Here is a 26,116-nt window from a genome sequence, read left to right as displayed (position 1 = left end):
ACGTAGGCTCNGGGGGGGGGGGGGGGGGGGGGGGGGGGGGGGGGGGGGGGGGGGGGGGGGGGGGGGGGGGGGGGGGGGGGGGGGGGGGGGGGGGGGGGGGGGGGCTCTAGGGGAGATGGATTCGAGTCGACGGCGTTGCACAAACGAGGGGTCAGAACGCGACGGGAAACGACAGAGAGGGAGAATAAACACGTAGGCCAGAGAGCCCAGGGGGAGTCGTTCAAGAGGGGGTGGGGTAAGGCCGGTTCGGACGCACGAGAGCCATCAAACGAGGGAACACGAGAGAGACCGAGAACTCGAGTCGATGACGACGACAAGAGAAGAGAACCCCTCCCCCCTTCCCGCCTCCGCCCCCTCAACACCCCCCACCCCCCGCCGTGTCGTTGGGATTGAGGCGGCGAACGGCGTCGCGAGTCCGCGGAAAGCTGGCGTCCCTCGGCCACAGTTGAGCGTCGCGATTCGCCGCGCGAGGGTATAATCTCGCATTTACGTACGAAAAAAAAAAACAAAAAAAACAAAGAGAAAAAAAATAAAATAACAGAACTCAAATAATAAACGCGAAAAGCATTTGAAAAAAAAAAACACCAATTCGTCGAATTAAATTCGCGGAAAAATCGGCGAAAAAAAAATTTCCATCGCCTGAGAACCGCAAGGGCGCAAGTTGTGTGTCTTCAACATTTCACGTGCAATTCCGAAATAAAGCGGATGGAACAGAGGGTCGAGGAGGGCGCGGGGGGGGATAAGGCGATTGGACGAGTGATTTGCCGATACACCCGAGCGTAAGGGGGGTGACGGGCGGCGGAGGGGCGGGGGGCGCAGAGGGGAAGGCGGCTGAGTGCGACAGCCGAGGGTTGTGGGGGGAGGGGGGCAGTGAAAAATAATTCGATGGTGGGGGTAGAACACGTTTACGTGCCGAAACGTGTGCGAAGGGAGCTGTTGGAGTCTTCAGTCGAGGTCGAACAACCGCGGGGCCAATATACCCTCGCGCCAACACCGAAAAATATACAACTCTTGCCTGTTTACAAATACTGCGAGGGAATATTCTCGGTGTTTGTTGAGTGACGCTCGATGGGATTTTAATCCACTGTGGATATTTAAACTCAAGTTAAGTGAATGCCAGTGTGCGATACCATTGAGACTCCGGTGATCACCAGTGCCAAAGATAATTCCTCATTTATTATTTCTCGTCAACCAAAAGCAGTGAGACGAAAAAAAAAATAATGAACCAAGTGAAATTGACAATCTTATCAGTGTCGAGTGATAGTTAATCAGTGAAACGTTTGAATTTCACCAGTCGCCGAGAATTTCAAACATCTCTCAACACCCGAATAAAATCCACAGTGAAGACGGAATAATTTTCCCGCGCAGCCGGTGCCCCCTCCCCCCGCAGTAGTGGGAGGTTGTTTCATTCATAAAAAAACTCTTTATTACTCTCGCGCATGTGCCATTCCCGCGGCCCCCGTCCTCGAATCCCCCAATAAACAAGCACGCTAAACCCATTTGTACATCTCGAAAAAAAAAAAACTCAAAAATGCGAGGTGAATCAGCGCGTCCGGGGAAGCGTCCCCTGCGTGCGCTCTCGGCATCGGAGAAGATGGAAGCGATTCAGCGTGTGCACGAGGGTGAGAGTAAAGCGTCAGTGGCCCGTGACATAGGTGTACCGGAGTCAACCCTTCGAGGCTGGTGCAAATCCGAGCAAAAAATTCGCGGAATGGCGAGAAATTCATCTACCCCAGACAGTGAGGCGCACTCACCGGCGTCCTCCTCAGGGACAAACCTGACGATGGCCCACGCCAATCACTCGAGCGAGGAGGAAGGGCCCTGCGTGAAGAGGGCAAAGGTCGATACGACCGCGGGCTCATCCTACATAAGCGAAAATTCGGAGAACGACGCGCGAATGAGCGAGACATCGCGAATTGATTACGTCACGAGTTTGATGACGAGTATGGCGGGAATGAGACCGGAGAACAGTGCACTACTGCTGCAGCAGTTGGGACTGTTGTCGGGGGGTGGGAGCCCCCTGGCGAAGGGCCTCCTGAGTATGCCGATGGTGCCGCACAGCAGTGCAGTGGGACTCGTCGAGAATGGCCTTCAGTACACCAAGAGCAACGGGGGCAAGAGGCACAGTACATCGGCAGTTGCCCCCGCGCAGATGGAGGCGGTCAAGTCCTCGAGGAAGAGCCTTCCACCGGCTGCTGAGGCACCACAGACACCAGTACCTGCTTCACCGAGGAAGACCAGCGACTCGGGGACGAGGGAGAAGAGGGAGATCCAGCCGAATCATCACAACAAAAAGGCCGATGAGGCACTTTGGATGTGGCTGACGCAGCAGCAACAGCTGCTCGGCCAACAATCAGCTGCTTTCAATCTCAGTAATAATCATCACGATGGCTCGTGGTTCTGGCAGTGGTACAAGCAGTTCAATTATCCTGGTGCACCACTTGCCACCCCTGTCGCCAAAAAATCACCGAGCAAGACGAGGGCTCTTCTTGATAATGTTTTGTGTAATAATAATAATGAGAATGTCAAGCATTTTATCGAGGGGGAGGAGAGCGGGGAGAGGGAGGCGGGAATTAGCAGTGAGGAGGCCATTGAGCATGGGGAGAAGTTTGTACAGTGGCTGGAGAAGTGCAGCGAACCCGCTGTCACCAGGGTGCAGATCATTCAGTTCAAGTATCTTATTGATAATCTTAAGGCGTGCAGGAAGAAGTCTACGACCGCGAAACAGAGTAGGAAGTAAGACGGTGGGAGGGGCTGTACATAGGATTGTTATACCAAATTTCGGGGGGGAGAGGAGGCACTGGTGAGCATTTTTCGAGGGCTTGGGGTGAGTCGAGGCTCAATGGGTCATATCAGCAGGTTTTGGAGGGGAGTGCAGGGGATTGCAGGGAATGGAGGGCTTCAAAGGATAGTTTCGGATTTTGGGAAGTTTTTTTTTGAGATTTGTGGGGATATCGCGGGTTTTGGTTTTTTTGGGAATTTTGGAGGTGGGAGGTTTTTGAAAATTTTAGGGAGCATTTTTTAATGTTTTGTTTTGGGAATTTCTCGGGGCTTTGAATGCAGTAGCGAAGCGGTAAACCGGGTTAAGTCGATTTTGATTATTGGCCAGTTTTTGACGAATATCTCGGAATCTAAAAGAGATAGAAAATTTTTTGTTATAACCTTTTTTGGAGATGCAATTAAGTGTTATAAAAAAGGTTATGGGCAAAATTTCGCTATCTCTGTTAGGTTCCGAGATATCCGTCCAAAAACTGACGAAAAGTCAAAATCGACTTAACCCGGTTTACCGCTTCGCTACTGAATGGGTTTTAGGGGAAATGACATGAGTAGGATTTTAGATTATGAAATTCTTCAAAAAAAGGGTTAATGGTTTTTTATAAACTCACCTGTTGAAATATTTGCAAGTTCGGACGATTTTTTCATCTTCTAGAAAAATTTGAAAATTTCACGCAGACTGTTTTGCAAATATTTGGAGAATTATTGGATTTTCAAAAAAATGTCACAGAAACTTTTTGTAACTTATGAAATTCTGTACAAAAAAGTTGTGTGACATTTTTTTCTGAACCCAGTCGTTTTCGGAATATTTGCAAACTAGTCTAGATACTTTTTTTCATTTCCAACAAAAAATGAAAAATTTCACTCAGACTGTTTTGCAAATATTTCAAAAACTATTGAATTTTCAAAAAAATGTGACAGGAACTTTTTGTGGCTCATAAAATTCTCTACAAAAAAACTATTCAACATTTTTTTCTAAACCCATTCGCGCTCGGACTATTTTCAAACTAGTCTACATGCTTTTTTTCATTTCCAACGAAAAATGAAAAATTCCACTCAGAGTGTTTTGCAAATATTTCGAAAACCATTGAATTTTCGGAAAAAAGTCACAAGAACTTTTTGTAGTTCATAAAATTCTCTCCAAAAAACCTATTCAACATTTTTTTCTAAACTCACTCATTTCCGAAATATTCACAAACTCCTCCAAAAAAACGAAAATATTCACTTGCACAATTTATAAAATCCTTCAAAACCTATCGAATTTTTCAAAAAGTGTCACCTCAATTTATATTTTATAAAATTCTCCACAAAAAAGCACTCGTCACTGCCCCTAGCCCACTACATCCGAAGTTATCCCAGAACAAAAAAATCTGCATCCCAACCCAGAGCCAAAAAAACATAAAATCCCCCCTCGAGATAATTAAAACTCCCCAATGGGTCACTCACCAGTGCCAAGGGTTTGCTGAGCGGCTCGTAGGCAAGATGATCGCTGACGAATTTGGCGCAGCCCAGCCACGTGTGTAGCTGCGGATATGGCAGCGTGCTCGGTCTTATATTCGTCGATACGAATTTCTAGACAAAAAGAAAATCAAACCAATGTAATTAATTAATCATAAACGTCATAAGTAATAAAGAAAAATTTGACCCTCGACGTCATTCAACGCTTAAACGCCGAATTACTTCTACCTAAAATGTAAATTGTTGTTCGCAAGATAATATTTTGTGTAAATAATGTATCGAGCGTTCGTGTGATGGGCTTTGAAAATTTTTAGATAAAACAAAGTTTAATATAACTGTATCAAAGTGAGTATTGACGTCGAGATTATTTTATACTCTGGTTACTCGTGTCACCCGATTATTAATCGAGTCTCAAAATGCAATTATGAGAATTTAAATCAATTATGTAAAATAATTTTTTTCTTTTTAGTTTAATGAAGGCTCGGGGTGAAAATAACGGGGGCACGAGACTCCGGTGTAGAGCGAAAATTTAAGAGTTTAAATGAATACATATAATTTATAATTGATATTAAAACCAAAGCGATGATAGATGGCCAGGGTGAATGGCTTGTACATAATACATGACTGCGCTCGTTAAATTCATTGTGAGAGATACAAGTGGTTTATGATCAAGTTAGGTAATTTAAAATGACAAAACGATGCGCATAACATACTGTAGTTACATATAAAGGCATGTATGGATAAATGTATAGTGAAGTTTATTTTTATTATTTAGAAAGGAAAAAATGAATTAGTGGGAATGTTTCAGAGTTTGAGTGTAATAGATGAAATTTTCATGAATTGCAGTTAAATTTATCGTGTGTTAATGAAAAATTAAAAGGATTGAGTCTCAATGATATTATGCTATTTTCAAACATTCCTGTGAATCCTCGATTATTTCGTTATGTTTAGTTTTTTGCTCCAGGATTTATTGAAGAAACAGGGGAACAGAAATTGGAGAATTTTTTTTTTTTTCGATCGTTTGATTTTTCTTTTCGTTTCAACTACCATTTTTTTATACGAATATGCCTTTGTACAATGTGAAAGTCATTGAAGATTATTTAATTGAATATTTATCGATAATGAGGTATTAAAAATCGAAATTCAAACATTGGTTTTCTCGTTTTTTTCAATATACCCTTTTGTTTCTCTGGGGGGTTCGGGGGACTATTGGGCTATTGATTTAATTTGGGAATTTAACTCTCTACAAGAATGCCTTCTGGCTTTTTCACCTTTATCCACTCGTGAAGAAGATACTTGCATAAACAGCAAAATCAGTTTTTTATTTTTTTGTTTTAACTTCATCTTTTTTAGTTATTTGGCTAATTATTGATTTTAGGTGAAAGAGGTCAATAGACAATTCTATAGATTTCAGTCTCGATCAAAATCTTTAGAACTACCTGTTGTGGAAATATTTGAATAATTAGCAAAACTTAATCTTTAAAATTGTCTCCTGAACGTCTTAATTGGTTTTATAGCATAATTTTTTTTTCAATACTTTGTTTCTCTGGGGGTTTATTGGGCTGTGTTTGTCGATTTCGTTGGGGAATTTCATACTCTACATAAATGTGATCTGATTTTTTCACCTATATCCGCTCGTGAAAAAGATATTTCCATAATTAACAAAATCAGTTTTTTATTTTTTATTTGTGTTCAAACTTCTCCATCTTTTAAAGTTATTGTCTGGTCACTTATCGATTTAGTGACATTTCAAGAGACAATTCTGTGGGAAATTTCACACTCAATAAAAATCTTTAGTATTTTTCATTAGAACTACCTGTTGATGAAATCTTTGTATAATTAGCAAAACTCAATTCTTGGAATTGTCTCCTGAACATCTCAATTATGTTTAATCGTAATTATCTCGACGATTATCGAATTTAGCAGACATTGTCACTCATAATTTTTTGTAGGAAATTCCCTCATTTACAAAAAATGTCTTTTGACACTTTATCCTAAATGCACAGATTAACGAGCTATTCCCAAAATTAGAAAAACTCATTCTTCATCATTTTCGTTTCCCAAACTTCTTCATCTCATTTAATGTTAATTATCCCATCAATAACGGATTGTACACCAAAAAGTCACAGAACCTTTTTTATAGGAAATTTTCTTACCTTCAAAAACTATTTCTTGACATTTCCCCCTAGACCCACTCACTTCCAAGATAATCCAAAAATGACAAAAACAAATTTTTAGATTCGGAAATATTCCTCAAAAACTCAACTGCGAGATGAGTCGACTTAAACCGTTTTACCACTTCGCTACTGAAATCATTAGAAATGGATGTGAACAACAAGCTTTCACATGAATTTTGAGATACCCTTCTTTTAAAAAGAAAATTGAAATATCCTTGTTTTATTAAATGTCGAAATAAAAACAAATCTTTTTGTTGAAAAGTCAATTCCCCACAAATGGCACTTGCTCCAGCCGCCCTGAGGGGATAAACCCACGAGGATTAGAAGAAGAATTACCACAAAAAAAATCTCTCATATTCCCTCAGCTCCCTCATTCCCGAGAAAATCCCGACCTCCAAAAATACGATACACTGAGAAAAAAACAAAAACGTCAAACAAGTCTTGTTTGGGCCAACAAAATCGCTAGTTGAAAATTGCCAAAAAAGAATTTGTTTGGTTCAAATTTGAAAGTCTCAAAAATGAATGACTGTTCTGCTTTCGACGACAACGAAATATTTGGCTCAAGAGGCGGATAGTTCACACCAGCCGGTGCCTTTTCAGGATGAAAATATCTCACAGAGGAAAATTTATCAATAAATATTTTATTCCTAAGTTACAAGATTGCTGGTTACATGTCTAAATATCAAGCGACAAAATATCACCCGCCCAAAACGTGGTAATGAGAAATAAACAATGTAAAAAAATATATATTTTCAGAAGATACGAAAAAGAGGAACTATCCAGTATACAGTATTAACTTCCAGTACATCCAATCAGAATATTAAATAAATATATTGATTTCTTACGGTAACAGATGTGCAAATATAAATGTAATCCGAACGCGTAATATTCTAACGCGTGATAATTTATCACGTGATATTTTTGATTTGTGATATTTTTGGCCTGTGATATTTTTGTCAATAATATTTTTTTGTGATATTTTTGTCAATAATATTTTTTTGTGATATTTTGACGCATGATATTTTTTACCGTAATATTTAGACGTGTCACCCCTGTTTCGCATAAAACAAAGATTTTTCGGGAGCAAAATACGTATGGGAGCATCGAATAACGAAGGACTAGTGCTAGAATGCAATTTTTTTTGAACTACCAAATTTATTTTCGCGACAAAAATTTTTCCTTCCGACGCACTCTCTGCATGTTTGGCCCAAAAAATCCTTTTTTGATGATTTTCAAAAAACTATTTTCTTGGCACCAGCAAGACTTGTTTGAGAACTTTGTCGTTTTTCTCTCAGTGTAGTCCCCTTCGAATCACGTCTTCCAATCTCAACGAGTTCAAGTTCAATCGCCCTCATTAATCACCCTGAAAACGTTGAGTGGGGGTACCTGGATGCCGCACTCGTTGTCGCAGGCAAGGAGAAGGGGCCGGCGGTCCGTGCAGATGGTGTGGAATTGTTTGCGGAAGTTTTCCGCGTACCAGAGTAAAAGTTTTTCCTTCTCGGTTGTTGTTCGATAACTGGGTGGCAGAGCCGCGAGCCTCTCGTCCTCCAGTTGGACTTCCGGCCAGGATAACCGTATGAGGCCGAGGACCTTCCCCACGTCCTCGAGGTTTTTGTACTGATGTCCGAACTTCGGGGGACATTCCGCGGGCTCCTGCCGCTGCTCCTCGCATTCGAAGTCCTCGTGCGAGTGTTTTGAGTCCTCTTCGATGGTCTGCATTGTTGATTGTCGTTGAACTTTATTGTTTTGTTTTGGGTTTCGGGGGTGAAGGGTTTTGTGAGGGCGAGAGTGACTTGCTGAGGGTTATGAAGGAGTTGGGAGGTTTCGACTGTATATCGCGCGGGGTAACAGCTCGACGGTAAATAAACGTTGCCATAGTTTCGATATGGACTGGATGGGACTTGTGACGCCATCTTGCGGGCGAAATTGGCGGAAAGGGGAGGGGGAGAGGACGCCACTGTCCAATGGGAGATTCGAAAATATTTGGAGGGAGTTTTTTGTGGAAATCGAAGGAAATCGTAATTTTTTAAAGGTTTTTTTTCTCGATCGAACTGTCGAAATGATATTTACTTTGGAGAAATTCATGAGTTGGGAACGGAAATGACTTCAAATGGAATTTCTTTGGCTCAAATTTTTCAAATATGGTTTTGCTTGTTATGTTTGTCGATACCTTCGAAGCACCAATATTTCATTCTATTTTTTCTCTTGTTTCAATGAATAATTCAGGTCGAATTAGGTGTAAATTCAAGATAAAGATCTCCAAATTGCTCTTTTTCAACTATTTACAAATTAATTGATCAATTATATTACAATAAATTGAAAAAAAGTCTCAAAAAAATCTGAAATATGCCGGATAGCGATGTTCAAGCGAGGAAGTAGGACACTCGAAAAATGCAGCCAATTTTATGAAACTTCTTTCACATATTGTTTAATCAATTTAGGCACCTCTTGTAAAATTTCAGAAACCCCAGGTTCAGGACAACAAAAATGAATTTTTTATGAGGTGTCGAAAAAATTATTGATTTTTTCACACCTAATGAATAGTATATTTCGTCACTAGGCCGAAAAAAACTTTTCTGGCGAATATGAGTTTGTAGCCCGAGCCGAAGGCGAGGGCTGCAATCATATGAGCTAGAAAAGTTTTTTTTTACCGTATGACGAACAGTATTTTTTGTTATGACGGCCGTAGGCAGAGATTCACGGACGCGGAGCGGAGCGCAGCCTCACGGCCGGAATGACAAAAAAAACATTCAGATTTTAATCTCTGATTACAATGGAAATATTGATTTTCACACAAGAGACTGGGTTAAATCGTGATTTTTAAACATTTCTTCTTTGAAAAACCTGAACGATAATTAAACTGAGAAAAATATTAGAATTCCGAATCTAATCGTGTTTTCTGCATTTTTTTTGCAGTTTTCAATAATCTTTGAATTTACCGTAAGGGTAGAGCTACTTTAAATGGGCCATCGATAATTTCAGTATTTTTTCCACATTGTCGACTGATTGATAAAAAAAACAAAATGAAACAGCAAAATACAAAGTCCAGAACAAGACCCAGGGGGAGACCCAGAGGGGGAAAAAGGAAAATATGATGCTGAATTTCAATCGAATAATCCATTGACTAAATCTTCGCCCATCAAAACTTCTCAGTAATTTTCCATTTTACTGAATAGAAAATTATTATTCTCATCAGTACTCCCTAGAATAAAAAAAATCACAAAAAAAATGGATGAAAAAATTTTTTTTGGCTGTTTCATTTTGCGCCACTCCCCTATATTATTTTTTTTCTGTATTTCCACTGAATGTATCGAACCTAATCTCTCATAGGGAGTCCTCCCCTGTGAGATAGGTGAATAAATAAATAAAAATGAAATAAAAATAAATTACTCATATCACGAAAAAAATTACAGCCCTTGGCACATCCCCAACCCACCCCCGACTCCCCTCAGTATTTATGACTATTGAATTCCGCATACAATGTTTATTAATAAAAAATTTGTCTCATTACATATATATCACTGATAAAAAACATCGTTAGAACAAAAATACTTACGAGTGAGGATAATATATACATTACAGTTGTATCATTCATTGTCATTTAAATTCTATAAATATAAAGTATATCTTCATCATTCAACGTATTCCAAATATCTGATCACTGCAACTTCTACCGAAGTTCGTGGTGAATGAGTCCTTCACACGCACCACTGATACTTAACTCAATAATTAATGAAATAACTATGTTATGGCATTTACGCGAAAATCGAACTCGTTGGATATTCCCGTTAAATCTATCATCTCCCAGCTCGGTTAAAAAAGAAAATTGACGTTGAGTTAAATCGTGTGTGAGAACATCCCAGCCTTTGCGCGATTCAAATGATCAGTTCTGTGAAATAAATTCAATGGAAAAACTACGACATTCGCTCAAGAATTTTAGGTGAATCCAATTCGGTTTTGACGATTTTTGACAGATATTTGGTAGATTAAATTAAAGAAAGATTCATCCCCGAAAAAGTTTTTCGTTTTTTGAAGAAAAAATTATAAAAAATTTTCATGATTGCTCCTCAGGAATTCCTTAAGGAGAGACTACTATGAATTTTAAAAGTCATGGATTATTGGAGTGAGACGTTTCATACGTTGAAGATGTATTTTTTTACACAAATGGTGAATTTTTTTNAAAAAAAAAAAAAAAAAAAAAAAAAAAAAAAAAAAAAAAAAAAATAAAAAAAAAAAAAAAAAAAAAAAAAAAAAAAAAAAAAAAAAAACGAAATCAGCTGTGTTGGAGTCGAATTCCAAAAATCCGGCTCGTAATTCTTGTTCCACACATTTTTCCGAAAATTTTGAAAAGAAAATTCTTTTGTAACTCAAAAATTGGAGGCCCTGGACTGTTTTTAGCATTTTAAGCGTTTTCAGGCAAAGGAACAATAAAAAAAAATTTTTTTGCACTAATTATTCATTTTTACATCTATAAAATCAATCTTCAACGTATGAAAAGTCTCACTCCAATAACCCACGACTTTTAAAACTCATAGTAGTCTCCCCTTAACATTCTGAAGGCCAAAACCAACTGATTGTTGAGTTGCAATTATTAATTTATATATCATAACGAGTCCATTTCAGGCAGGTGCTTTTTTTATTTGAAAATTCAACGTTAGAAAATTCAAAAACGTATAAATTCTTGAAATTGTTCTTTAAATATGGGGTGAACAGGCCCCATACCTGGACGATTTCACATCTTATTGAATATTCTATAAATAATAAAATGAAACCTGCACGTATTATTATCATTGTAAATAATAACACTTATGTATAATCATGCGATGAAGTTGTTTTTCGAAATATCAACATTACAGCAAGAAATTCAATTCATTTAGCTGCTTCATCGATTTTAAATCCTTTAATGAAGTTCAAGATTTTGGCCTGTTTACCCTGATTATTAATGTTTTCACCTCAATTATGAAAAATGGGGGAGAAGAAGCATTTAGCATCTCAAGAAAATTTTCTTTTGTTCAAATATTGTGTATAAACTTCCTTCATGTTCTCGTTTTTAATGATCCTCGAAAAAATTATAGTTGAAACTTCAAAAAACCTCAAGAGTTGGAATCATAAACGTAAAACTGAAAATACACTGATATTTCCACATCAAATATCTGTCGAAAAACGAATACAATTTATTTTCTCAGCGAAATCTCTGGGTTTTTCAATTAAATTTCCCCCACAAGTGCACTAAGATCGTATTTTATCATCAATCAAATAGTTTTGTTGTATCTAAATAAAAAAAAATCGGTTGCTCGCCCTAATTGACGTCCCGAGGATCCTGTCGCCACTTCTGAGCTGCCTCGCGTCTGGCGTCTGGCACCAACTGTGATTTCATACCACCGAGGACATTGCTTGTCGCCTCAGTGGCTAGGATTATCGGTTTAACTACTGTCGGGGGAATTTGCCTCAGTACACCACCAACAGCTCCTGAGACACCCTTCTGCTCGTGCTCCTCACTTGCTACACGCACCAATTGATTGGCTGTTTCACCCAATCCCTGGGAAAAAATAATTTTCTCCATTGAAATTATTTTTGCTGTTTTTTAGATCTTGGGAAAATTATTCAAACCGAACTTTTCTGGTTCCTTCATTTAATTTTTGCCTTATACCTCAGTATAGACGGGTTTTAATAGAAATTGTCATAAGAACTTTTTTGTAGTGACTTAAATTTCCTAGAAAAATATCTTATACCATTTTGCTCTATATCCAAGCATTCTTGAAATAAGTCGAAAATAAAAATAAAAAATTCTACGAAATTTTTCAGTTTTTTTCATCTAATTTTGAGCTTCTATCTCAGTACAAAGTGATTTTAGAAAAAATTGTCATAAAAACTTTTTGTGTATAATAAAATTTCCTACAAAAAATGTTTTATAACATTTTGCTCTAAATCCAAGAATTCATGAGATAAATCCAAAATAAAAATAAAAAATTCTACGAAATTTTTCAGTTTTTTTCAGCTCATTTTGGTCTTATACTTCAGTATCGAGTGATTTTATGAGAAATTATCACAAGAACTTTTTTGTGTAGAATCAAATTTCCGACAAAAAATATCTTACAACATTTTGTTCTAAATCCAAGCATTCATGAGATAAACCCAAAATGAACAAAGCAAAATTCTTCTTGATGTACAAATTCTTCTCTTATTTCTTTTATCGATTTCTGCATTCAAAAATATTTATCGTATAGTAATTAACAATGAAATTTCATGATAAATCTATCGATTACCTCTTTGACTAGCATATAAGCATTGGCCATGCCCTCCCTGATATCCAGCGGCTGACTATACCGCTTTCTCCTCCCCTTCTGTCCTTTACTCTTCCTCCTGACACTGGGTCCAGGGCTGACCATGTCATAAGCAGTTTCGGCAGTGCTTTGAATAGCATGAACCAACCTGGACGTCAGCTCCAGGGCGGCCATGGCCGTCGATGTGGTAAAGCTGTTGGCCCCCCTCTGGAGACCCCTCACAATCCTCCCGTCCTTCTGGTACTGCTCGATGGGCATCCAGAACAGATCCCTGATCCCCTGGAAGAGCTGCACCAGCGAGTGCATGGGCCCCACTCCCCCCAACAAACTGGGTAACTGGTTCTTCTTGATGTCCTGCAGCCACTCGGACAGCAAGTACGCCATCAACTTCTCAAACCCCAGGAGCCCATGCCTGCAACATTGAGTAATTTCAACATTTCCAACAAAGGGCGACATTAATTATTTTTCTGATAAACATCATTCCGAATACTATCGACAGTCCTGCATTATTAGGCCTGAGAATGTATAGAACATTGGGGTCTAGGAGTCTCCCCTGGTTCAAAACCATCTTTAGAGGCATCAGCACGCCATTTCTCGAGCCGCTCTTTCATTTGAGCAAAAAAAAACATTCATATTTTGTCTAACATTGCTGTTATAAACTCTGGTTTTCAACTCTGATTTCAATTGAAACCAGAGTTGAAGACCAGAGTTTGTAGCAGAGATGTCAGACAAGATATGAATGTTTTTTGGGCTCAAATGAAAGAGCGGCTCGAGAAATGGCGTGCTGATGTCTCTAAACATGACAAATGTCTCTAAAGATGATGTCTGTTTTCATTTGAAAAGCAGAGTTGTGACAACATTGTGTAGGAGGACAATGGGGTCTAGGAGTCTCCCCTGGTTCAAAACCATCTTTAGAGGCATCAGCACGCCATTTCTCGAGCCGCTCTTTCATTTGAGTAAAAAAAAACATTCATATCTTGTCTGAGATCGTTGTTATAAGCTCTGGTTTTCAACTCTAGTTTTCAATTCACATGAAACCCAGAGTTGTAAAATAACGATTAAAAAAAAAATTCGTCTTATGCTCCTATTAATATTCGAGAGGCGCCGAGCGTACGGCTCTGCTACCGCCATCCAAACTACCACAGTCTCACGCAAGGCATAGGAGTGGGACGCCTCGTCCGTGGCAATGGGTTAAAGAAGGGAATTTATATACCGAAACAGAGAAAAGAAAGAAAACTAAACTAGGAGCATAAGCTCCTTCTCTGCCCTCTTACCTGTAAGTCAGCCTCTTCAGCCTGAGCTCTGAGCAGTTGAGCTGCCCCAGCCCCATGAGCAACCCGGCCATGGGTCCATGCGTCAAGTCGACCCTCTTCCCATGATAATCGAGCCTGACCAGCACCTCGGGCGCGAAGATAACACTCCTAAAATAAATGGGCTGCGAGTCCTCCGGTCCGGCACTCGTCGCCTTCACCTTCTGCTTGCTCTCCTTAATCGTCAACTCGTCCTCCAGCAGAATCATGAGATTATGATCCAGACCATCGCCCTCACTCACAGCCTCAGGCTCGACCACCCCCTCCCCCTCGCCATCATTAACACTCATCACCGGTGGATGATGTGTCGGCGTCCCCTGCTTCGACCCCGGAGACGACGTAGTATTCGTCGGGCCATTTGAGCTTTCCTGAGCAGTCTTCGGAGTGCCCGCGAGTTCCGTAAAAAAATTGATGAGAAACAGCAAGCTGTCCTGATCAATATTCAACCGAAGTGGTAGAACACTCAACTTGAGACAGCACTCCTGCGCATTCAACTTGGGATCAGGCCTGACGTGCACCGCCTTCAACGCGACCATATTGGCGTGCGTCTGCCTAGGCCTGGCTTCGCTACTGTACTGATACAAGAACTTGTTGATGTGAGAGGAAGCCAGCCTGTCCCGGATTTCGATCTCACTGACGAGGAGGACCTGCCTGGAGGCCTCAGCGGTGTTCTCCGGGTACGACTCATGCTGAAACCGAACCTTGTTGAGCTGCAACTCCATGAGCACATCGTGCTGTCGTCCAGGGCCGCCCAGGGTCCACCAGTCGCCGGCGTGAGGCTTGACCTTCCTCGGGGAATTCGGAGCGGAGCCAAACCTGATCTCATTAGGCGACATCTTGCTGAAGCCCACAACAGCTGACTTGCTCCGGCCAACGGCGAATCCCTCCTTGTGAAGGGACTCGTCAATCGTCACGTGTTTCTTCACCAGGGGCTGGGGCTTCCCGAAGTCCTTGCCCCCGTACATATGCCAGACGAGCGTCATCTCGCAGAGGGTGTACCTCAGGATCGCAGGGGGAAAGTTCTTGGGGGCCTTCAGCAGATCCGTCTTCCCCAGGGGGATCGAGAAGTGATTGTCAACGACTTTGATGTAGTCCTGCGACAGCCACCGCACCTCGGGCACCCCGTGCCTGGGCATGATGCCGGCACCAGCCTCCTCCCCCAGAATGCAGAAGTCCTCGTCGGGGTCCGAGTCCGAGTGCTTGAGGCCGATCGCACAGCTGTCGGCGTTGCCACTCATCTCCGACGAGGATATCGGCACTGGGTGTGACTCATCCGGGAAGAAGAAGACCTCCACTCTGGGCTCGGCCCTCGGCTCCTTCCTCTCGAGGGTCCCCGAGGAGTTCCCCCTCACCGTGTCCTCCATGGCCTCCTCCATCAGGCTGTTGACGCGCTCCTCCTGACTCTTGCTCAGCGTGTTGATGCTCTCGTCCCCCAGGAGGCTCTCCTCATCCCCCGAGGAGGGAACCGCGATGCTGTCCGTTGACACCGTATTCGGTGCCAGATCCCCGTCATTCGCGAAGTAAGTCAGCAGTTGGGTTAAAGCTCTCCCAGAGTCCGCGCAGGTCCTGATGTGGAGGACGTTGTTGCTGGCTCGCAGGTCCACCCTCGGCCCCCCTCCGCACATCTTCTCGTTCAGCCTCAGCGACAGCTCGAAGAGACCCAGGTCCATCACGCAGACGTAGTCCCGCCTCAGGTCGACGTTGTTACCAAGCTTCTCCGAGATGAACAGCGCAATGTCTTCAGCGATGAACCTCAGGGTTGACGTTTTGGTCTTCGCTGCGATGTTGGAGGACACGCTGAAGCTGCCGAGGGTCAGCATGGCCCTCAGGGGCAGGTAAACCGGTCTGTAATCAACCGCGCAGTTCCACAGATGGAGGTGCAGCTCGATCAGAACACCTGGCGGCGAGTACCCCGCGACGGGATGATCGACGACGTCCAGGCAGTCCATGAACTGTGAGAACCAGGACGTCTGGGAGGCGCATATTCGGTGTCGCAAGGTCGCATTCCTGATGCCGACGGCCACCCTGAAGGTCTTTATGTGGTGGGTCTGGTGCGCAGCCTGGATTCTCACAGCAACCGTCAGCATGTCCTTCTCCGACGTCACCTCTTGGCCATCCCTGCTCCGGTAGATGGAGGGCTGGCAGTGCCGAGGGGTCACGCTGTTGATGGACCGTAGGGGAGGCGTCTGGGAGGGGATCGTTATCAAGCTGCAGTGGTTCAGGCCCACTGTCTTCACCAGGGTGCACACGTAGCCGAGGTTGGAGTCTCCCTTGTACGAGTTCACGCAGAAAACGGTTGCGTCGTCCACCCGGAGGATCAGCTCCCCCTGCTGACCCGGTATCACGTTGGACGAACCGTCGCGCACTGGGGTGTACATGCTCAGCAAGCCCTGGGGGATGCTCAGCGTCAGGGACATCTTCGTCTGGCCGCTCTTGGGTGGTTTGCTGACACTCTGAAAGCTCTTCTCGGCGGAGTGGAAGACCCCGTCCTCGTCGGAGTCCGCGTCCGAGTCGCAGTGGATTCCGCTCTTGCACATGCTGAACTTGGGGTAAATGGACTCCTGGAACAGGGTGGAGGCCAGGTCGAGGCCGATGGTGGGTTCGGGCTGGCAGGCGGGCCGAGGAGCCGAGGGCTCCCAGAGGAAGAGGTCCGTGTTGATCCTGTTGTAGAGCTGCTCGTAGAGGTGCTTAGACGGGATTTGAACCGACAGACAGGGCAGCGTGATCTCGATCTGGAGTTTGGAGCCGTGGGTTCCCTCCTCTATGAACTCCAGCATCTCCTGACGGTTCCCAGGGATGACGAGCTCCTCCCCTTCCCGTCGTTCTTGCTCCTCTTTGTTGTAGGAGTGGGACTCAGTGTGGGGGGTGTCAGACTCGTGGATGACTCGTTTCGAGCTGAAGGGCGAGGGCTGATGCCTGGGGGGATTGAGCGCCTCGTCGAGGCTTGAGTTAGGCTCCTCCTCCGAGCTGTCCTCCAAGGGCCCCCCCAGGTGCTGCGGGAAGATCGTTATCACTATTCTGGGCCAGCCGAACTGGCTCTCGCTCTGCTGCAGAGATCCGTCTGTCTTCTCGTCGACCTGACTCCTCCCAATCTCAATCGGTATGTCTGAGTCGACTTCCGTGTACGTGATCAACAGGTCTTTGCACTGGATCTCGTGCCTCGTCAGGTGGTGACTCTTGCTGTCCATCGAGGTGTGAACCTGTGCGTTGCTCAGGGTCATGGTTACGAAGTCCGGACGAACGGATCTGGTCCACCAGGGGGCCCTGCTCATGTCGTGGAGGGGTCGTAGATCGGGCACTGGGAATCTCAGTTTGATCGTCATCTTCAGGGATGACACTCTCACGTCCACTCGCGAGTCCGAGGTTATGGGGCTCTCAACCGCCTGGTAGAACATCGTCTGCTGGTTCCACATGTCCCGTCCACTCGTCGGGGGATTGCTCACGCAGATCTGCTGGGGATTCAGCATAGCTGATATCCTGTCGACGATCGTCACGTCTAACTCAGATCGACAGGGCTCCAACATAATCTCGATTTCCGTTCTGGGATGCGTGAATTTTGTCATCTGGGCGTGACGCACAGCCTTCTCCGAGTACTTGAACCTCATCCTGAAGTCTGTGGTGTTGGAGAACCCCTGGGGCTCGGCAGCTCTCGTGAAGGCCAAGAGTTCTATGAACTCGATGTTCTGAGCTTCTTGGGATTTGTTGGAGTCTATCAGGCATTCTATCAGCTCCAAGCTCGCTAGGCTGAGGGATCCGGTGATGGCGGAGGCCTGGGCCGTCGTCCTCTCGGAGCCCTCGATCACCAGCGGAGCTGCCAGCATCCTTATGTGGCTCAGCTTACACGCGTCCAGAAACATCTTCGAAGCCTTCTCGAAGTTCTTGTTACCATAGTCAGCAGCGAAGATCCCCAGGGTATCGAAGAAGTCCTCAGAGGTCTTCCGCATCTGCTCGATACTGGCGCACGTCAGCCCCCGGGACTCAATCCCCAGGGTCAGGATGTCCTCGTGGAGGGCTACGACAGCTATCGACGAAATTCGAATGTGAAACTGAGAGGTCTCTGCACTGGGGTCTGTTTCGACGCTTGGCCTATGCTTGTGGGGTCTCGAGACGTTCACTGAGCTCTTGGAGCTGGCGGTGCTCGTCATGCTGTCGTCCATGCTGACCGCGTTAGTGGAGATGGAGTCAGTCATGCCTGGGAGTTTCATGGGAAGAAACTCCTCCTCGTTGTCTGAGTCGTCTAGGCACGCTGTGGACCAGCCCTGGGTGTTCCTGAGGTCTGTGGACCTCACACCCGGGGGCGGATTCAGCTGGTGCATGAGTTCACGCTCCACTCGGGAGAAGTCAGCACCTGCCATTGGCTTCTCCACGCAAGGACGCGGGGCTACGTTAGACATGTCCTCTAGGTCGGGGGACGCGAGACCGTGGCAGAGCTCTAGGAGGACGTGGACCTGTCGGGGGCTTAGGAACGAGATGAAGGACCCCAAGGTCACCTCAAGCTCCACTTTAGGGCCCGACACACCCTCTCCCTGCTTCAATTTCAGTCGGATTTCCTGTCTTCCCGTCAGCTTTGCACAGATTATCGGGTTCGATTGGGATAAAGTCGTTATTAGGCTCTTCTCGGGGGGCGTGTGCATTGACGGCGAAATTTGTGCGGATGAAAAATTGCCTTCGGAGGCTTTAGAGTCCGGCGTTGAGCCTCGGGACATCGTCATTACGCTTCGTGAGAAGGTACGCGCGCGCGAGGGGAACTCGTCTATGTGGAAGGTCACGCCTTCCAGGTAGAAGCGCTTTGTCGTGAACGCGGAGACTATGTAGCCTTTTGAGGGCTGGTTCGGCTCAAGGGTCAGGGTCGAGGGGTCTGAACCTGCCTCGTCGGAATATTCTAGGTTTCTTATACACATTTCTATGGCTACTCCCGTTGTGGAGTCCAGGGGCACGTGCTCCAGGCGTATCACAGTATCCAGAAATCTCACTTTTACTCGGGAGAGTACTGGAAATCATTGATACTGCTTAGTTGGATTGAATTGTCGGTTCAAGTGAGTATTTTTTAATTGTTTTTCATCTGATTTTTGGGGTGCTGAGCTCTGGGCGTGGCCTTATTAAATGGGATGAATCAATTCGACTTCTCAGATTTTTTTTTGATAGGTTTTTTGGAATCTAGGGGAGATGGAAACATTTTTTGAGAAGACTGGAGAGCGAAACGAGGGCTTGAGAAAATATGGATGAGAATTTCGCAATCTTCTAGGGACTCGTGGGTATTTTATGGAAAATTGACGAATCAATTATTGATCGTTATTGATTATTGATCAGTTTTTTAGCATTATCTGTGACATTTTTTTCATGAGATTTTTAGAATAATTTCGCCGTCTGCTGGGTTTGAAATATTTATGAGTAATTGGTATTTTGGAGTCGTGAAAAAATGAGAAATCTGTGGTAAATTGGTAAAGTAGAATAAATGAATTTTTCCCATCAATTTGCGGACGAGTTTTAGCAAAGAAATTTTTTTCGAAAAAAATCACATCGTAATTTACCAATGGACGACAGAAATGTTATACGATTTTCAAATTTTGAATCCGTAAATTGACATTCGGTTATGACATACATAAGGAAATTTGATTCAAATTTCGTGCAAGTTTACGAAACACGAATAAACAAATTATGAAAATCCTAAATATAATTTTTGCCCTTTCACTTAGAACCTTAGGTATTTTTGAAGAACCTTTTTTTAAATTGAACTCGATGATCAATTGTTGAACATCAGTTTTTGTTAATATCTATAAATCTAATTGATAGAGAAAAATTTAATTTTATCATAATTTTGTTATCACGAATTTTGTTGAGTCACGAAAACCAACAAATAAAATTCAATTTTTTAATTTTGACTTAGAAGAATTCTATTTGAAGTAGTTAATGAAAAGTTTTGGAAATAATGCCATTTTTTATTTGAAAAAGATCAACAAATTTCATTGAAATCTCGTGTAAGTTTTAGAAATACGAATGAATAAATTCTATTTACCCACTAAAATTTAATTTTGCCATCCTCCTCAGATTCTCAGATATTTCTCACAAATTTGATCTGAAATTTCTACAATAATTTCATCATCTCCGCCAGGTTTGGAATATTCAATTGGTATTTTGAAATCGTCAAACATAGCAAATAAAATACGATTTGTTAATTTTGACTCAGAAGAATTCTATTTGAAATAGTTAATAGAACTTTGCAAAAAAAAATGCTATTTCATTATTTAATATCGATAATGAACTTTTACTTAAATTTCGTATATTTTTATATCATCTCATCCTATTCTACCACCAGAGCTGAGCAGAATTCAATTTCAATTACTATTCGAACCATTTGGCATTTTAAAGTCACCAGCGATGCCAAATAAAATAGTATTTGGAACCTTAAAATCAGATAAATTCAATTTAAAATTAATAATTTCCATTAATTCATGAAATATTGAAATAAAATTGGAAAATACCATCAATGTCCCAGTTAATGCCATTAGAACCTTTTTGTGTCTTCAATAGAGTTGAAATAATTATATTTTTTTTATAATCCATCAAATCAATGTGCCAAGTAGATAATTAATACTCTTTTTTATTATTTAGAACTGACGTTTTGCAAAATCAATCGCATGGAATTTGAAATCACTCTATTTTTTCCGTTAAATAAAAAAAGTGTTATTGAAAAATGAAAATTTCATGATATTTCATGCCTACACTTTTTTCTAAGAGAGAGACTGCTATGAGTTTCTAAATTCGCGGCCTATATCTCGTTTTTAGACACCTATAATCGATCTTCAATTTATAAAAAATCTCACCCCAATAGCCCGCGATTTTTAAAACTCATTGTAATATCCCCTTAAATAAAGAAAAGATTCAAAACAAATCGCCAAATTTAATTGTGAATGTTTAGAGGGATAGCCATATCATCCATAAATCATAATTACCATTCAATATTGATGCCGTCAATTAGTTCACATCTCTATCAAATTTTTTAATTATTCAAGTAATCATCAATTTAAATATTCAAATTCTGAGCTATTTTATTAATCAATAATTTAGGCAGAAATATTGACGATTATTTAATCCAAAATCCCCTTTTAAGAAATTAGAATCATTTATTTAATGGTAAATTTACAGTTCCATGTTCTCAAATATTTAATTCATCATCAATCGAAAATTTAAAATTATAAATACAATACTATTTTTTAAATTTTGATGAGTATATTTAAACCTTCATCAATGTAAGCCGGAAATCCTTGCAATATTGAAGAAATGTAATATCAATGGCCATCCCTTAATATTCGTAATTCAGTAGCGAAGTGGTAAAACGATTTAAGTCGCCTCATCTCCCAGTTGAGTTTTTGAGAAATATTTCCAAATCTAAGGGAGATAGCGAAATTTTCATAATTACATTTGTTGTAGCTCTCAATCGGCTCTACAAAAAAGGTGATAACCAAAATTTTGCTATCTCCCTTAGATTCCGAGATGTTCATTGAAAACTGGTCGATAGTCAAAATTGACTTGTACGTTTTACCCTGGGATCCCCATCAATATTAAATTTCTGTAATATTACAATGATTTGATCCTTACATTACTGAAGGTTTAAAATGTGTTGATTCAATTTTTCAATTAATATAATACTAATAATCTGATTTTTTACGAATAATGATATATTTAAAATTTGTTAATATGAAACTGTAAATTTCCTACTAAATGAGTAATTCAAATTTCTTGAAAGAGGATTTCCGTGTACACAAGTAATCATAAATCTTCCTACCTCGATTATTGGTTGATAAAATAGTTGCAAATTTGAATATTTGGATTGATGATATTTAGGTACTCAAAAAATTTTAAGAGTGATGTTATCCAATTGATGTCTGCAATATTTAACCGTAATAAAATATTACAAATTTGGCAATCCCTGGTTTTACCACTTCGTTACTGAATTGAAATGAAAATGGAATTTAAAAATAAAAAAGAAATACGAAGTAGAAAAATCGCTGAGGGTGACAGCAATCCGGACGGTGGCAGTTCCTGGGACATTGACGGTATTAATTGACTCAAAATAATTCTTGAATTTGTGGAGAAATTTACTTGAGTCTATAGTCTGCGCGAACAACTCCACTCCTTCAAGTGGCTGTGCATTTCCCGCATTGCTGGCATCCTGCTGTAGGCACTCCTGCGCCAGCTGCATGCTGGATGTCATGGAACTCCACATCGACTCGAACATGGAGGTGCCAGTCTCTGTCCTCTGGCGAGGCTGAACAGTGAGCTTGAGACCCTTGACCTCGACGTAGCTGGCCTCGCTGAGCAGCGCTGACCAGGGTATGCTGAGGGACATCTCCGATATGAAACCGTCGACGAACTCCAGGGGCAAGTGGTGCTGCTCGCCCATTTCGTTGAGTGCCTGGACAATAGAAGTGAAAGTTCAGCCGTTCTTTTGTATGGTAATTTCGTAATGGGCGAGTTAAAAAATCTAATATGCAATAATCATTGTTGTTCGAGGGAAACCCATATGCGATGTGATCATGTGGAGTGACCACGTTATTGAAGGAGCGACAATAGCTTTTCAGGCATTGGAAGTTAATTATTGTGAATGAAAAATTGGTTTCGGGGAAAGAAAAAATTAGGGATAAATCATTGAATTCATCGGTAAATTGATGTTGATTGTTAATGAAAAAAAAGGTTTATGAAGAAAAATTCCCATTTCGATTTTTCTAATGGTTTTAGCTCAAATAAAAATTAGCTTTTGTAACTAAAAAAATTGGATTGGAAATTAATTATTGTGAATGAAAAATTGGTTTCGGGGAAAGAAAAAATTAGGGATAAATCATTGAAGTCATCGATAAATTGATGTTGATTGTTAATGAAAAAAATGGTTTATGAAGAAAAATTCCCATTTCGATTTTTCTAATGGTTTTAGCTCAAATAAAAATTAGCTTTTGTAACTAAAAAAATTGGATTGGAAATTAATTATTGTGAATGAAAAATTGGTTTCGGGGAAAGAAAAAATTAGGGATAAATCATTGAAGTCATCGATAAATTGATGTTGATTGTTAATGAAAAAAATGGTTTATGACGAAAAATTCCAATTTCAATTTTTCTAATGGTTTTAGCTCAAATAAAAATTTACTTTTGTAGCTAAAAAAATTGGATTGGAAATTAATTATGGTGAATCGAAAATTGTTTTCGGGGAAAGAAAAAATTACAAAGGGTGAATCATTGAAGTCAGCGATAAATTGATGTTGAATATTAATGAGAAAAAATTTATTTACGAAGAAAAATTCAAATTTCAATTTTTTAAAGGGTTTTAGCTCAAATAAAAATGTACTTTTGTAGCTAAAAAAATTGTATTAGAAATTAATTATCCTGAATGAAAAAATGGTTTTCGGAGAAAGACAAAATACCGAGTGCATAAATCATTAAAGGCATCGATAAATTGATGTTGAATATTAATGAAAAAAAAAATGAACTCATGAAGAAAAATTAGAAATCGCAATTTTTCTAATGGTTCTAGCTCAAAGAAAAAAGTACTGTTGTATTTTAAAAAAATCGTAAATAAATGAAATGTCATTGTCATTAATAAATTGATGTTGGATTTGAATGATGAAAATTGATTCATGAAGAAAAATTCAAACGTCAATCTTTTTAGTGCTTTCAGTGATTTTAGTTCGAACGAAAAATTCCTCTTTTATAAAAAAAAAAAAATCGTAAATCAATTAAATGTCATTGTCATAAATAAACCGATGTTTTTATGCATCATAAGCACCATTAACATTAATTTTAAAAAATGATTAATGCAAAAAAATGTGATATTTCGACTGTTAAATTGTTTCAGCTCATAAAAGAATTATTTTAGCCTCTCAAAAAAACCACAGATGAATAAATCACCATTGGCATCAATAAATCCATGTTGTAATTGAAATGAAAATTAAATTTTAATCAAATATGCAGAAAAAAATTAGTTGACAATAAAAACTGCAATAGTTCAACTGTTAACCCGTTTTAGTTTGAAGAAAAAATTGTTTCTGCGTCAAAAAAAATTCCCAAATCAATAAAATGTCGTTTTCACCAATAAATTGATAATTTAAAACATGATAAGCATCATGACAATCACTTTCAAAAATTAAAAACGCAAAAAATTCCATATTTCAACTGTTAACTTATTTTATCTCAATTAAAAAATGACTTTTTCTTCTAAAAAAAATGGTAAACAAACAAGTTGTCATCCTGATCCCCCAAAATAATCATTAGCAAGAAAAAATGCAATATGTTGACTTTTAAATTGTCTAAACTCGAATAAAAATTGTTTTTGCATCTAAAAAAAATTCGCGAATGAACAAATCATCATTTTCATCAATAAACCCATGTTTCCACCCATAACTAACGCCACAAACATGCAGGAAAAAATTAAGTAACGATAAGAACTGTAGTATTTCATCTGTCACCTTCTTTTAATGCAAATAAAAATAGTTTCTGCGTCTAAAAAAAATCACAAATCACTAAAATGCCATTTTCACCAATAAACTGATAATTTTATACATAATAAGCATCATGAACATCACTTTGAAAAATTAAAAATGCAAAAAATTCCATCTTTCAACTGTTAAATTATTTTATCTCAATTAAACAATTGTTTTTCGGTCTAAAAAAAATTGTAAACAAGCAAGTTGTCATCCTCATCACCAAAATAATCATTAGTAAGAACAAATGAAATATGTTAACTTTTAAGTTCTCTAAACTCGAATAAAAAATGGTTTTGCTTCTAAAAAATTCACCAACAAATAAATTATCATCTTCATCAATAAATCCACGTTCCCCTCCCCAATAAACCCCACAACCGTGAATAAAAAAAATAATTAAACCAGAAAAACCCGATATTTCAACTACTGCCTTCTTCCACCCCAAATAAAAAGTTTTTTTTGCGCCTAAAAAAACATGAATTAGCCAGTTGTCATCGTCATCATAAATCCAAAGTCCTCCTTCACAATAATTATATATTATTCCACCAGAATAAATTAATTCTTCCAAAACCTAACACTCTAAACATTAAATTAGGTTAATTATCCTTTCCCTCAAATAACGATGAATTAACAGGACTGTTTGGAATAATGCAATTGTCAGAACTAAAAAAATCACGAATTACCTGAACATCAAGGCTGACATTGGTAACTCTCCCCGTGCCATTATACAAATCAACAGTCAACTGATCAAGCGTCAGCTTTTCCTCCAAAAATTGTCCAAGATACCTCTGCAACAGATACCTGCATGCCCTCTTCTTGATTCCCTCTGGCCACGGAAAACAAAAGAGCCAAGACATGTTTACACCCCTAACACATCAATTACCAATCGTTATCCTTTGTCCGATAGCCCGTTGAATTCTTGAATATTTAATTCCTCTCATCCGTCCACAATTAACCTCATTCCTCCATTATTTCCGTCTAAACAAAACTCAGCCCCGAATTTCTCACATCATCGACACGTGTCTCGCTCGATTCAATAATTCGAAACATAATATATATGTGCAATGATACGAAAGGAAATCGAAATCAGTGACGACTCAAATTGCAGGCAGTAACGGGTGTTTCAGCTGTTTAATGTTTTTTTCACGTTCCCCCACTGCTCGGGGAGTCAAACACAAACACTGATGTGAAGATGTCTACTTGTGCCGGAGGAACAGTTCCCTTCGGCAATCTTCGGGGCTACTTGTGGTGGAAACAATCTACAGCCTTATTTCTGTGCTCGTGCCAACATGTAACTTGTCAATTTTTCGTCGAGAGTAGAGAGGCAAAATGACCGTCATTTTTTAGATCGCGTCATACGACCAAAAAATAACGGTCNAATTGACCGAGAAAAAAATAAAGTTTCATCTATATAGATGAAAAATGACTGTCATTTTTTCTTGACAAGTTGTGACGGTCATACGACCAAAAAATAACGGTCATGTGACGCACAAATTTTCCAACTACAAATGATTGTCACAAATCATTTGCAACCAAATTGTTGTCAAACCATCTATATAGTTGCATAATGACAGTCATAACTAATTTCCAATTTGTGACGGACATGAATAAAACAAAATAGTTTCATCTATATGGATGGA

The 26,116-nt window shown here is 40.4% G+C and overlaps 2 protein-coding genes across 2 annotated transcripts; one reads left to right on the top strand and one right to left on the bottom strand.

Annotated features, from left to right (window-relative positions):
* Positions 1-874: 874 nt before the first annotated feature.
* On the top strand, positions 875-3,121 carry LOC107041590 (protein distal antenna). Its single transcript, XM_015262201.1, has one exon. It carries the CDS (start codon positions 1,532-1,534, stop codon positions 2,738-2,740), a length of 1,209 nt encoding a protein of 402 aa, XP_015117687.1. The 5' UTR covers positions 875-1,531; the 3' UTR covers positions 2,741-3,121.
* Positions 3,122-10,895: 7,774 nt separating this feature from the next.
* LOC107041588 (autophagy-related protein 2 homolog B) lies at positions 10,896-25,611 on the bottom strand. The gene is made up of 5 exons (XM_015262199.1): positions 25,160-25,611; positions 22,108-22,420; positions 13,969-18,994; positions 12,677-13,106; positions 10,896-11,949 (listed from the first exon to the last, which is right to left on the bottom strand). The coding sequence occupies exons 1-5, from the start codon at positions 25,331-25,333 to the stop codon at positions 11,710-11,712; spliced, it is 6,183 nt and encodes a 2,060-aa protein (XP_015117685.1). The 5' UTR covers positions 25,334-25,611; the 3' UTR covers positions 10,896-11,709.
* Between the last annotated feature and the right edge of the window lie 505 nt (positions 25,612-26,116).

Source organism: Diachasma alloeum, unplaced genomic scaffold (assembly GCF_001412515.2).
Source record: "Diachasma alloeum isolate Michigan unplaced genomic scaffold, Dall2.0 Dall_scaffold_00368, whole genome shotgun sequence".
Lineage (NCBI taxonomy): Eukaryota > Metazoa > Arthropoda > Insecta > Hymenoptera > Braconidae > Diachasma > Diachasma alloeum.
This window is presented reverse-complemented; position numbering and strand designations above follow the sequence as displayed.

Bases quoted from the DNA above. Each gene is read 5' to 3' on its own strand.
- LOC107041590 (XM_015262201.1), top strand. From the start codon at position 1,532: ATGCGAGGTGAATCAGCGCGTCCGGGGAAGCGTCCCCTGCGTGCGCTC.
- LOC107041588 (XM_015262199.1), bottom strand. From the start codon at position 25,333: ATGTCTTGGCTCTTTTGTTTTCCGTGGCCAGAGGGAATCAAGAAGAGG. The intron at 22,421-25,159 runs GTAATTCGTGAT...TCTATTGTCCAG, and splicing joins ATGTCAGCCTTGATGTTCAG to GCACTCAACGAAATGGGCGA. The intron at 18,995-22,107 runs GTAAATTTCTCC...AATGATTTCCAG, and splicing joins CGCGCAGACTATAGACTCAA to TACTCTCCCGAGTAAAAGTG.